The sequence below is a fragment of the Centrocercus urophasianus genome, unplaced genomic scaffold (assembly GCF_019232065.1).
Source record: "Centrocercus urophasianus isolate 14NV4802_14NV808 unplaced genomic scaffold, USGS_Curo_1.0 seq_22, whole genome shotgun sequence".
Lineage (NCBI taxonomy): Eukaryota > Metazoa > Chordata > Aves > Galliformes > Phasianidae > Centrocercus > Centrocercus urophasianus.
In genome coordinates, this window is record NW_024884778.1 from 16,232,074 (window position 1) to 16,244,128 (window position 12,055).

At 38.1% G+C, this 12,055-nt stretch overlaps 1 protein-coding gene across 2 annotated transcripts in view; it reads right to left on the reverse strand.

The window, feature by feature from the left end:
* The window catches only part of IARS1 (isoleucyl-tRNA synthetase 1), a 91,911-nt gene that overhangs the window by 26,112 nt on the left and 53,744 nt on the right, over positions 1-12,055 (reverse strand). For both annotated transcript variants that reach the window (XM_042823312.1, XM_042823313.1), the window contains 6 exons: positions 11,586-11,669; positions 7,539-7,686; positions 5,160-5,280; positions 2,394-2,485; positions 1,914-1,991; positions 1,356-1,477 (listed from right to left, as the gene is read on the reverse strand). In XM_042823312.1, the coding sequence (XP_042679246.1) occupies positions 1,356-1,477; positions 1,914-1,991; positions 2,394-2,485; positions 5,160-5,280; positions 7,539-7,686; positions 11,586-11,669 (645 nt within the window). The remainder of the gene's footprint in view (positions 1-1,355; positions 1,478-1,913; positions 1,992-2,393; positions 2,486-5,159; positions 5,281-7,538; positions 7,687-11,585; positions 11,670-12,055) is intronic.

The following is a 12,055-nucleotide window of genomic DNA, read 5'->3' on the forward strand; positions in this document are numbered from 1 at the left end:
ACTTTGCCAGAGAACAGAAAATCAGCACCATCATTACACGAATCTCAGACTCCTTTCTCAAGAGCTCTCACTACTAAAGCAAGCAGAAAGAGCATAAGACTTCCTCAAAGGTTATATAGCATCCATAAAAGAAACAACACTACTACAAGGTTTGAATTCTTAAACTCTCATGTAAAAGATCAAGGTCATCTCCTTTTTCTTAAGGGCTTTTGGAATGAGCTGCAATGCAAAAAGAAAAGGAGAAGTGTGGTTCTCTCACATCCAGTGACTAATAGCAGACTGAAGTGCAGGCACTAACTCAACGCACAAATGTAATACCAAGGCACTAATGAGTTAGTGATTACTGTAATACAAGTGTCTCCCTTGGCTGGACAAAAGAAAAAAATAAACAATCAAATTCTAACTGGATCACGCTGACAATCCGAAGCTTATGTCCAATACAACCCTCGTGGAGCTAAACCTTTCTGAGACATGTGAGACAAACACAAAAAGCCCTGACCATTAGCATTCAAACACATGATCCATCCGGAAAGCTCTCCTGTATCATGCATTCTCTTACAAGGAAGTGGAAATCTCTGGACAATTGTCTAAATCTGAAGCCAGGAGAACTCACTCTACTGGCTCCATATGTGGTCGACACAAAACAATAATTCTAATCTACATGGGATTTGGCATCAGGATTTGCTCAGAAAGGCCAAGAGACAAAGTAACTCCAGCATTCTTACAATGGTAGAGCACACAAGGAAGTTTCATAATCCTTTTGGGCTTCTTATAGGTAGACATTTTAGCTTTTTGTCAGCACTTTTTGAAGAATAAAAAGGACATTCCTTGTTCATTTGCAAAAAAAGAAAATCAGCACCATCATTACATGAATCTCAGACTCTGTGCTCAAGTGCTCTCACTACTAAAGCAAGCAGAAAGAGCATAAGGCTTCCTCAAAGGATATATAGCATCCATAAAAGAGACATTACTACAAGGTTTGAATTCTGAGTGGGAAGCATGCCTTCCTCCCAAAAGCTTTCTGTCTTATCTCTACAACTCTTTAACTGAGAATTCTGCTGCCTAAACGCAGAGAGAAAATTCACATTCAGTGGCAGAGCTGGGAAGTGTATTGCTAAAGCTGTGTCCTCCTACAGAAAAGGGGCTAACAGCCAGAGCTTAATGAAAACTTGAACATTCTTCATTTGTAGAAAAAAAAAAAAAAGTCTGAACTATCATCTTAAAACTCTTCCATTCACATTACTGAAGCAGCATTTTCCTTTTACTCAAAGCAGTTTTAAACAGGCTTATCCAGAATAATAAAAAATAGAAAAACCAGTAAAAACTCACTTTGCCCCACAACAGATATCTCTTACCTCACTGGGGGAAGCATGAGGTAGTGGATGCTTTCAGTATTCTTCTCCTGAACTGAAGCTGGATCAATAAGTGTCTTCAGATTCTGGTACATCAGTTCAGTGATAAATGGAGTATATGGAGCCTGTAATGTTGCATTAATTCATTATCATTTCTTTATTGTTTGTATAATCAGTAATGCTTATGAATTATATAAGGACAGCTCACCAAAAACAGAAAGCTCAGTGTCCTTGATACATACCTATGAAGTTACCCAAAAGCAGGGTGAAATAAATGGTACTACTTATTGACCTTCTTCCTCAGCTCCATATGCTTGATTACCACATAAGAACTCTGAATGTCTCTAAGCTAGGTGGCATTTGCATTCTTTACAGTAGCATTGGCCAGACAAGCCAAGAAAAGGAGAAGGTGGGAAATGAACAAGCCAGCAGCAATACACCTTCTCTCCTCATGTCAGGAGAGAACTCTACACCTTGAGTTTCTATGAACAACTCAAAAGATGCATGCTTTTAGAGTAATTACATTTTTAAAAGTCAATAGGTTGGCTGTAATTGTCTTACCATAAGTCTGCACATGGAAAACAAAACGCTGAACAAGGTTTCCAGGGCCATAATGCAGTCCTCAGTCCCGTTCTCACCCTATTCAAAGCATTTGTCAAAATAAAATAACATAAAAATGAGTAGGGGAAAAAAAACCTAACCAATCACCATGTCAGGATCACTATACACGCATTTCAGTTAATTCCCAAGATTTCCTATATTAATACAATGAAGGGCTTTTCCAAACCGTATTCTTTTTGTCCAACCCCATCCAGTAAATGAAACAAAATTACTGTCCATTTTGTTTGCTTGGTTGGTTTTCCGCAAAGCAGAGAGGAAAAAAACCCATTTATTTCTCATTTCCACTATCAGGTACAAACTGACAGTATTGAAAAACAGCATAAAGATTTTTGTGTAACATCAGGAAGCTGCTATGTATGAAGTTAACACAGGCCTGGATTTTGTTTTTTGTTTTCAGTGCAAGACACAGAAGATGCATACCTTTAGTCTTCTGCGATTCATTCTCACATACCAGTTGGTCAGAATGTCTACAAACTTCACCAACCGCGGCACTACTGTGTACAGCCTGTAAGCTAGAGGGGAAAAACTTGACTGTACGTAATATTGGCTCCCTCCATTGAGCCTCTCACTTAAATAAATACTTTATCATTAACAGCTCTGTGATAACATCAAACTTTATCAGAAACACTTTTGTTAGTAAGATTAAAAATGCGATTACACACACTGTTAAGACCACATTAAGAAATTACACATCATTGTTTCATGCTTCAAGACAAGTATCTGCCACCAAATTACTTCCCTAATCCTACGCAAACATGCATTATGGAAGCCTTATGCTTTTATCTGACTCGCAAAGAGGATAGTGGATAAGAGACCATTAATCGTGAAGGATTTGACAAATCCTAGATTTGTGCATGCTATAAATACAGCCGAGTCACCACGAGTTCAACGGAAATGATTGTAGAATCATACGATGAAGTTTCGTTATCAATTACTGCCAGCATCTTTTTTTGTTGGCCTGATTTAAAATGAGACACCTATTTCAATTAATTCGGGGATAATTATTTGCTTTTTTTTTTTCAAATTGTTTTCCCAAGAAATACAGTAGAAAAGAACAAAGTAACAGCAAACCTGACAAGATAAGACAAATATAAATGTATTCTCAAGTTCAGTGCAACATGAAAGCATGGAGAATCACCAGCCAAAAAAAAAAAAAAAAAGAAGAAAAAAGCTCATCAAGAGCATCATACTGCAGTGAAAAAAACCTTGAGTTGTTCACAAGAGTGTTTTTCTTTTTTTTTAACCTTTGAAAGCCTAAATATTACACAGTTCATGTTAAACTTGTACGCAACTTCTTTAAAAAGCAAGGAATTTTTTCATCTCAATTTTGAATCAGTTCCATTAATCAAACAACTACTGAATAAAATGGATCTTTCAGAGCTTTGTTACACTTGTCACTGCATTTTCTAAAATAGAGATCTCTTTAAGATAGAGTGCTGGTATTTAAACCTAAAAAAAAAAACCAAAAAAAAAAGCCCTCAGGAGAGTCATGCCGTGATAGGGAAGAAATTATTTATAGGGGAATCTGTATTTCTGAGAAGTCACAGAATGCCTTAGTTTGCAAGGGCCCTTACAGCCCACCCAGTGCCAACCCCTGCCACGGTCTGGCTCCCCCCATCAGATCAGGCTGCCCAGGGCCCCCTCCAGCCCATCCTTGGGCACCTCCAGGGATGGGGCACCCACAGCTGGCCAAACACCCAGCTCTTTTCTAACTGATTTATGGAGTTAGGAAACTAGTTAGAAAAGCAGTAAGGAACAGTACACATTTCACAAGAGATTCAAGTTAGCCTGAAAACAACCCTTTTTCATTAGCTTCAATTTTCCCTAAAAAAACTCAGAGCAGATCTCTAGCTTCTAGCTGCAATCATCTTCCTACCAATACTATTTCCTTCCCAATTCCATACCAAGATCCAAGATCTCAGGTATACACATACTTCCCACTCTCCCTCAATTTTTTTTTCCTTCCTACAAGGAGCATGAAAACTTGGATAGGCTCAATTTTTTGGGGTAACACATGAAATGAACAACACCATCATTTGGTAAGAAAGTGGCTCATAGGAAGAACTCACATTTCTAACAGACAGACAAAACTCTGCCCTTTGTAGCTTAAGGATTCTTTTCCTTTAATGAGATATTTTTAGATGACCTCACCTAAGTTTTATTACCAAAATAACAAGCTTGATTTACTGCAGCAAGATAATCACATTCAACTTCTTGGTGAGAGTGAACATGCCAGTCTAAGACAGGGAACACAAGAGAGGATTGATGCAGAAGAGGATTGTCCTGTATCCTTAACCCCAGCTTTATCTATCACCCTGTTAATGCCTTCTTTCCCCAGACCTAAGTACACCTGTGGAAGGCTTCTAAAAATTCTTCTGAGGGCAACTTCAGATCATTGGAACTGGGGGGTGGGGGGGGAGGCATTCATTTGCTCATAAACAGTGACTGGAATGACAAAAGCCACCTCCCTTCCAATGCTAAGGAATCCAGCGTCTTTAAAGATCCCCAAACTTGATCAGATCATGACTTCATCAGCAAGATGGCAAGATTGCTGAACCTGACTACTTCAGGGGTTCTTGTCTCTTCTTTTTGCAATTTAAACAGTCTACATACAATATGAACATTAAGAGTTATGAGATAATCAAAAGGACAACATATGCAAAAGAAAAAAAGCAAGGATCTTTTTAAAGCTAAGTTGTATCCCAGCAAATTCTGCCCTGCTTTACAGATTTCCCAGTATGATTACAAATAAATCCTCTCCATGCAACAACATAAGGAAGTTTGTTCCCTCACACCCATGTACTGCTCAAAAATATTTTTTAGCTGATTTCATCACTGGGAACTTTGGCATTGGTTGTTCTTTTTTGCAGCTTCCCCAATTGTTATTTCACTTTCTCTTCACTTTTAGCTACTGTAATAGTACTATCAATTGCCCCAAACACGTTAGAAGTTACAGCTAGAAGCTGCAGCACCAAGTTGACAGGATTAGATGTGACAGAAGTGCCTCCTTACCTTTCAAAATCTCATCATAGCAAAATCTGTGTTTACACCCACACAAACAGCATTTGATATATTACACAGCACCCAGTTTTATCCATACGTCTCAAATAGAACGTGGAGGTCTGTGGGTGAAATGGCTCATTCTCTGATCAAAAATTCAACTCACCCCACCAAACACATGCATACCTGCCATTTCAGCTTTGAAGAACTGAACGAGCGACTGGGTGAAAGAAAGAATCCATTTATCCATGATGTTATTGCTCTCCTTAACTGTGTTCTCATTGTAAAGGAATTCTCTTCCCTCATCCTATCATCAACATAAAAACACATTTTCAAGTCACAAGGGTTTACATTCAAATCTTTGTATCAAACCACCTGTCAGTCCTAACTACCTTGTCACCTTTGCTGTGTTACACCATTTCCTAAGAGAGAAAATTAAATTCCAGAAAGATATAACAGAAATAACCAAAGAAAACCTGGACTTCCACTGCTCCTGATCTCACCACTCAACACTCCCAGCTGCAAAGGAGTCCTGCTATTTGCATCTGTTAAGCAGACAAAATGTAGCACAGCACACAACAGTATGCAGCAGTTCCTTCCCTGCTTGCAGTGTAAATCACAGCTCCCAGACTCAGAGTTGGTCTCTTGAATTTACATCACTCTTATCTAGGAGAACTCTGAAACGTTTACAAGAAATATAATGTCCAAGATGAATTGTATCTGGGGGAATGACATTGAAAAGATATAATTTTTAAGATCACGATTTCAGCAGGGCAAAAAACAACAAAGTAACAATCCTCACTAAGAAAACCAAACAATGCAGGTAGAATTTTAGGCATCCCAACAGTGCGCTTTGTTGTTACCAGAACAGCAATGAAGAAATTCTGTAACACTTCACAGATTCTGCAGGATACTGTAAGCAAGGCTGTAAGAAAGAACAGTGCCCAGTGCATGAACTGCTTTACCTCCAGGCATATGTTATAGCCAGCTGAAAATGAAGCCGGGAGGTCTGCTGGTTTTAAACTGTAGTTACTGCTGGGTTTTAGAAGTCTCTGAACTTTGCCTTCCCTCAGAATCCAGGTAAAAATTCTGCTTGGATTATTTAACCCAATAATTATGCATCCACTTATGCAGCATAAAGGAAAAGACTCTTAGAATAAAAGTATATCTGTGCACCCAGAAGTGCAGCAATCCCAGAGCTAGGTCAGCAATCGTTAAACCGACTTCAATTATGGAGGTAATTGCAGTAAGCAGAAAACTATTATTAGACTTCACCCAGGACAATGAGATTGTAGTTTCTTACAGGAGGTAGAATACAATGAAAAAAGTTGTTAAAACCTGAGCATTAAATCCAATTTAAGCAGTATCAGCTCCAATAGCTCATTATTTTGTCTAATTTGGTGCAAAGAAACTGTTTCACTGCCTATAAAGACGACGTACATCTGTTGAATCACCAAAGCTATTTGCTTAAGCACCTGGACTTTCCACTGGGGTCTTCCATCCTCTAGTTGCAAGATTTAATGGGATCACAGCAAAACACAGCAAAGCACACATTAGATAATTCAAAGGTTAAACAAAGGCTGAAATCTATTTGTGGGCAATGCACAAGGTTGTCTGATAAATGCTGTCTAGGGATCTTGAAAAAAGATTCATTAAATATTAGGCTCTGAAGCTACCAGACTTTCTTCCCAAAAGGGGTTGTTAAAAAGATAAAGTCATTTATTTAAGTCAGCCATTTACTGTATTATTTATTGAAGTCAGCTGCCTTTATGGCTTCAAATGGCAGCTCTCCAAAGTGATTAAACTGCCACTGTAATCTCGTGTGTACTACAAGGTTGGGACTTTTTTCCCCACTCCCATGTAAGTCTGCACGAGCAAGCTGGAAACTTTATCACTAATCTTAGCTGAAAAAAATAAAAATGGGTTCAACAAAACCTATACAACATACATGCAAAGTCTTCAGTTTAGAAGAAGTATTACTATACGAAATATTCATCTTGCTTTCATTCTAGAAGCATAGTAACTCATATACTCTATCCAGCATTTTTACTTCAAATTTAACCTACAAGTCCAAAGCATTATTGAAAATGATTTACCTTTCTTTCCATTTCTTTTTTTAAGTTACATTTAATTTTTAAAAATAATTAACTGTCAACATCACAGAAGGCAAACATATTGCTGTGGCTTATGTGTTGTATCAAGTATTCCCAAGTTAAATACTTTTATGCAGATTCATAATTAAAGTTACAGTACATGAGTTTGTTCAAGAAATTGTCACAGCAGCTGCTGCTGAAAATGCCTTTCCTTTCATTACTTATTTGAAACTCTATTTGTTTTAAATCTGTGTGCTATTAAGCAACGTTCTCAGAGCAGAGGAACTTGCAGTGAGTACAGGCAATCTGAACTACCCAGGAAGCCAGCCTTGCTTTCAGTAAGAGGCTCAAGACCAGGTGGTCTACAAAGAGCTCTCTGCAAACCTAAATCTCTCTGATACTGCTCCACAGTAAGAGGGGAAAGTGCACAAAACCCTTCCAGCTGGCATTATGATGCTTGAGATATCCATACCTTATGTTGCAGGATGTGAACGTTCTGAACTAGGAAGCGATATGCATTGTACCAGGGCAGGAAGACATCCTTCAGTATGTCCCTTACTCCTTCCTCCTTAAATCTCAAGTTTTCTGCTCTTACCACTGGAGAATTGATAAGATATAACCTGAAAACAAGAACATTTAAAAGCTTAAGACTGAATGCTAACAAAAACGTGTAAGCATACAGTGAATTCTAAGAGCTGCACAGCAAGAGAAAGATGCTCAAATAAGTAGCCTCATACTGAGAACCCTGAAAAGGACTATTCTGCAAGCAAGTTACATTCTGAACATAAGGCAATTTACTTCCTAGTGCCACAGGATTACTTTTATAATCCTGCATACCAATTTTGAATCGGAATTTAAATTTTATTTTATACTCTAGAAGTTAATCGGAGTGCCAACAGGTCGTCTGAAGCTATCACAGTATCAAAACAAGCAGTGAATATAAAGGATTAGTGTTCATCTTTAGAAGGCCACCTGATATTTTATTCCCTTGATAACAGCAGTGCTTTTTACTCAACCTAGATAATTTTGCCAATTAGAAAAAGCTTCAGGCCCACTGCAAACAGGGCTGAGGAGCAAGGCAGAACAGACAAATCAGTAAAACAGCAGAAAGCAATGTCACCAAGAAAATTAGTCCAAAAAGAGGAACAAGGATTTGCCTCTTGCAAGTACAAACATGCCTAAGCTCCAGAAGTAGCTCTGAAAGAGCAAAGCAGAGGATTCAGATGAACCCGACCCTGCCATAAGCAGCCTCTTTCAGAACCAGAGCGCCTTCAGCCAAGGATGCATGAAACCTGCTCTGCCCAGCAAGATCCTCCTAGCATCAGCCTCTCTTAAGCCAGCAGCTCCTCAGCACACATCCCTGGCTTCCTTACTGAGTTTGCAAAAAAAATAAATAACCCCAAAAAACAAAACCAAACCACACAACACCTTCATAGACCCCCCATTTTATTCCCTGAGACACACTGGTATCTATCAAGCTAACTGAAGAAAAAAGAAAAAAACAGATCTTACTCAGGTATCATAAAACTTAAAAAGAACTTGATTTAAATATATTTCATTTAACTTTCTGAGTTCAAAATACATAAAACACTTTTAGGAGACTTTGCATTTCTCAATAAAAATGAATTTATAAACTCATTTCCTCATATTTTCTCAACATTAAAAATCGTGATTCTAAACTAATCTATCTTCACAGACACTTCTTTTAGGAGGTTTTAAAACTTAATGTGGTCTGACACAGCACATTCAAAAATATCAGACCATAAACTCTCCAGAGAGGCTCCCTGCATGAAAATCAGTACACAAAAAAAGAGCTGTCTGAGCGAACAGACAATAATGCAGGAAGATCAGCACAATGGAAATGGACATTTTCAGAAATAGATTAAAAATATATATATTTTTAAACATGGTAGCTGAAGTCAGATTGTGAACTTACAGAAGCAGAGAACAATTAGACATGATAATGAACTAGAGATGAACCAGTAAGCCCTGATATGAAATCAGAATTTATAAACATGCATTTAACCAAACCTCCCATCGCCACTATTTGTGTATGTGCTTATCACTTGTTTGTTGGAGAACTCAAACATAACTTCGGTCCTAATCTGAGAGCTACTCTGGCACTCACCCAGAATCCATTTCCATGCCGGCTGGCAGTTAAGGAATCTAAGAACAAACCACAAACTGCCTCCACTGTTTACCATCACAGGAGGAAGCAGCGTAAAACTAATCCCAACTCCGAAGTATCCATTAAGCTGCACCCACCTCAGCAGCACTCAGTAGAACCTGACTATGAGAAGTCACATTATCTCTAACAACAAGAAACTAAAGGCAAAGTAGCTGTCCAAGCGTACAGGCTTTTGTTTGCTTTGGTTTTCAATACAGCAGATCTACACTGCCTTACAACAGGTGAATGCTAGGAGACTGCTGCTTGTGATATTGTCCCTGCAAAGATACTCGCACCAATTCCCATATGGGAAAGAGAAAGGCGATACCTGATGATGGAGGACTTGTAACAATTTGGTTAGACCTGGTGATACCAGGCATCGAGCACAAAGCAAAACCTTCAGATCACACCAATACAGGGAGCTGACAGAATAATGCACGAGAGGTAACGCAGTAACCTTCTTTTCACCTCTCTAAAGCAGCAGCCTATGTTGTTTGTTCTGCATCTTAAGAACAGAGAGTGTAACAACAGCAATGCCTACCTCAGAACACAGGAAAGCAAAGGGACAATAAGGACTATGGCAAGAAAATTCTCTTTCTAACATAACTAACACCTATCCGACTCTGGAAATATATGAAGTTTTTGGCAATGCTTACAGATTTCACATAGCACTCAAGCTTCAGGAAACATAAAATTGGACTTTTAAATTCACTGTACCACCAAGCTATTTATTCTATTTACCCATACCATATTCACTTAAGTAGCCTACATGAACATTTTCTGTTGATCTGTTTATTAAGTTACTGCTAGAAATAGTTGAGAACTACAGTTGAAGTGTATAAATATTCTTTATTTATATGCATTTGTGCATATACACACGTTATGCAAAAGCTAAAGAAACTCTGCAGGGAAAGCAGTGCCAAGGAAAAACTCAATTGCAGCTTTTTCTATAAACAGAACACATCAAGCGCTTCAGTGAATAAGCACAGACAACTGAATCACAGAACTCCTTCCATAAATGAGCCCGGTCTGTAATGCTTTTTACTCTCTATGTGGGTGTAGGTATAAATAAATGTGACATTAAAGAATGAGTATAGAGGCAGAAAAATGAATTAGCTTTCCAGAAAACAAAAAACATGAATAATGGAAGCGTAACTTCTGGTGTTTCAGATTTAAAACCAAAAAAGGCAGATTGCTTCAGCTGAAACACCACTTGTGATTTAAAATCCCTGCTATGAATAACTCAAAGTCTTTTCACTCATTGTTTCAGCTACAGATTCGCTGACATTCTGCTAAATAGACCTTGACTATTTTTAAAGAACAATTCGATTGAATTTGAGAATCTATCCAACACTCCATTGTCAGCATATACACAAAGATCATTTACGAGGTTTTTAAAATGCTAAAGCTTGAAAAAAATAAAGAGCTTTGCATCCATTTTTCTTTTTAAATCATCTAGAATACAGCAGTGTCTTACACAAATAAAAACCCCCAGCACACGAAGCTTTTATTCGGACCAATCCTTGCTACACACAGTTGTAGCCTATAATGAAATGTGTGACAGCCTGTCTTTCTTATATATAAACAGGATTACATGGCTCCTGAGAAATGCATAAGTAGTATACTCAGTTATTAACACGTCTTTATTGCACCTTTATCTCGAGGTACCACTTCACACACCCAGTTAGAGTATCTAGACAAAGTACCAGGCAACTGCATAATTACATTTATAGGTTTGGATAATTTTAATGAAACACTTCAGCTGTGTGCTTAATCTCTGATAGGACAATTTATGTACACACAGAAAGCTGCTCCACTTCTGCTCTTCTGCTTTCACTGCTACAAGTATATACTGTGTACTTCAACCAACAGAAAAGAAAAACTCTCTTCTCCTTAGAAAAAGATAATATAAGCAGCATCAAATCTGGGTAGTAGGCAGCAAGTGTTCCATAAGTAGTTAGCAGAAAACTAATAGGACTGATTCATACAGATACAATTCAGCTCTCAGTAGGTAAATTCAAATATTAGCTGCAGTAGCAGACATGTCAGCCTGAGTAGTATCACCCTGTACAAACAGCTGGAGACATTTTCAGATGAGAAGTCTTCATTCAGCACAACACCTTCAGCCTGCACCAGCCTGGAAGGCAGATATAAAACAGCAGGCACTAACTACTGCCAAGTTCTTTAGGTCACCTGCTCAGCTTGTTGGCTGCCATATGTGTCCGGTGCTTTTCAAAACCAACATCTTCTTACTTCTAGTAGTCAAATACCTATCAGCAGCCCTACTGGTACATGTATATTATAAACAGTAAACTAAAACAGATTTTACACTAATTTAAAAAAAAATCTTACCTTAGTGCATCAGCTCCATAACTATTTACAATAGCCATTGGATCAGGATAATTCTTCTTCCTTTTGCTCATTTTTTGGCCATCACTGGAAAACATCAGATTGCAGAAATAAATTCAGAATTCACATAATAAATAGGCAAGTAAAGAATTCCTTCAAATCCAGCTTGTTTTTTTCCAGTCCTATTACATCCTTGTTAACAAAGATATAGTAATACTAGCACACCACTTCACTGTGACTGTTGAACCCATGTGAGCATCAGAAGAAATATCCAGAGGACCCCAAGTTACACATTCAACTAGTAAATCCATATTCCCTGGAGAAACTGGGGGAAACACACTTGTTTTGCCAGTGGGTAGGAGAGACTGACTCAAAACCAGGTGTAATTTCAAATACTACATTTGATTCCCTTTTCTTTTACAAATACATTTCTAATCTCATTTGCTCTGCAATCATACAGTTTGTTTCCCATC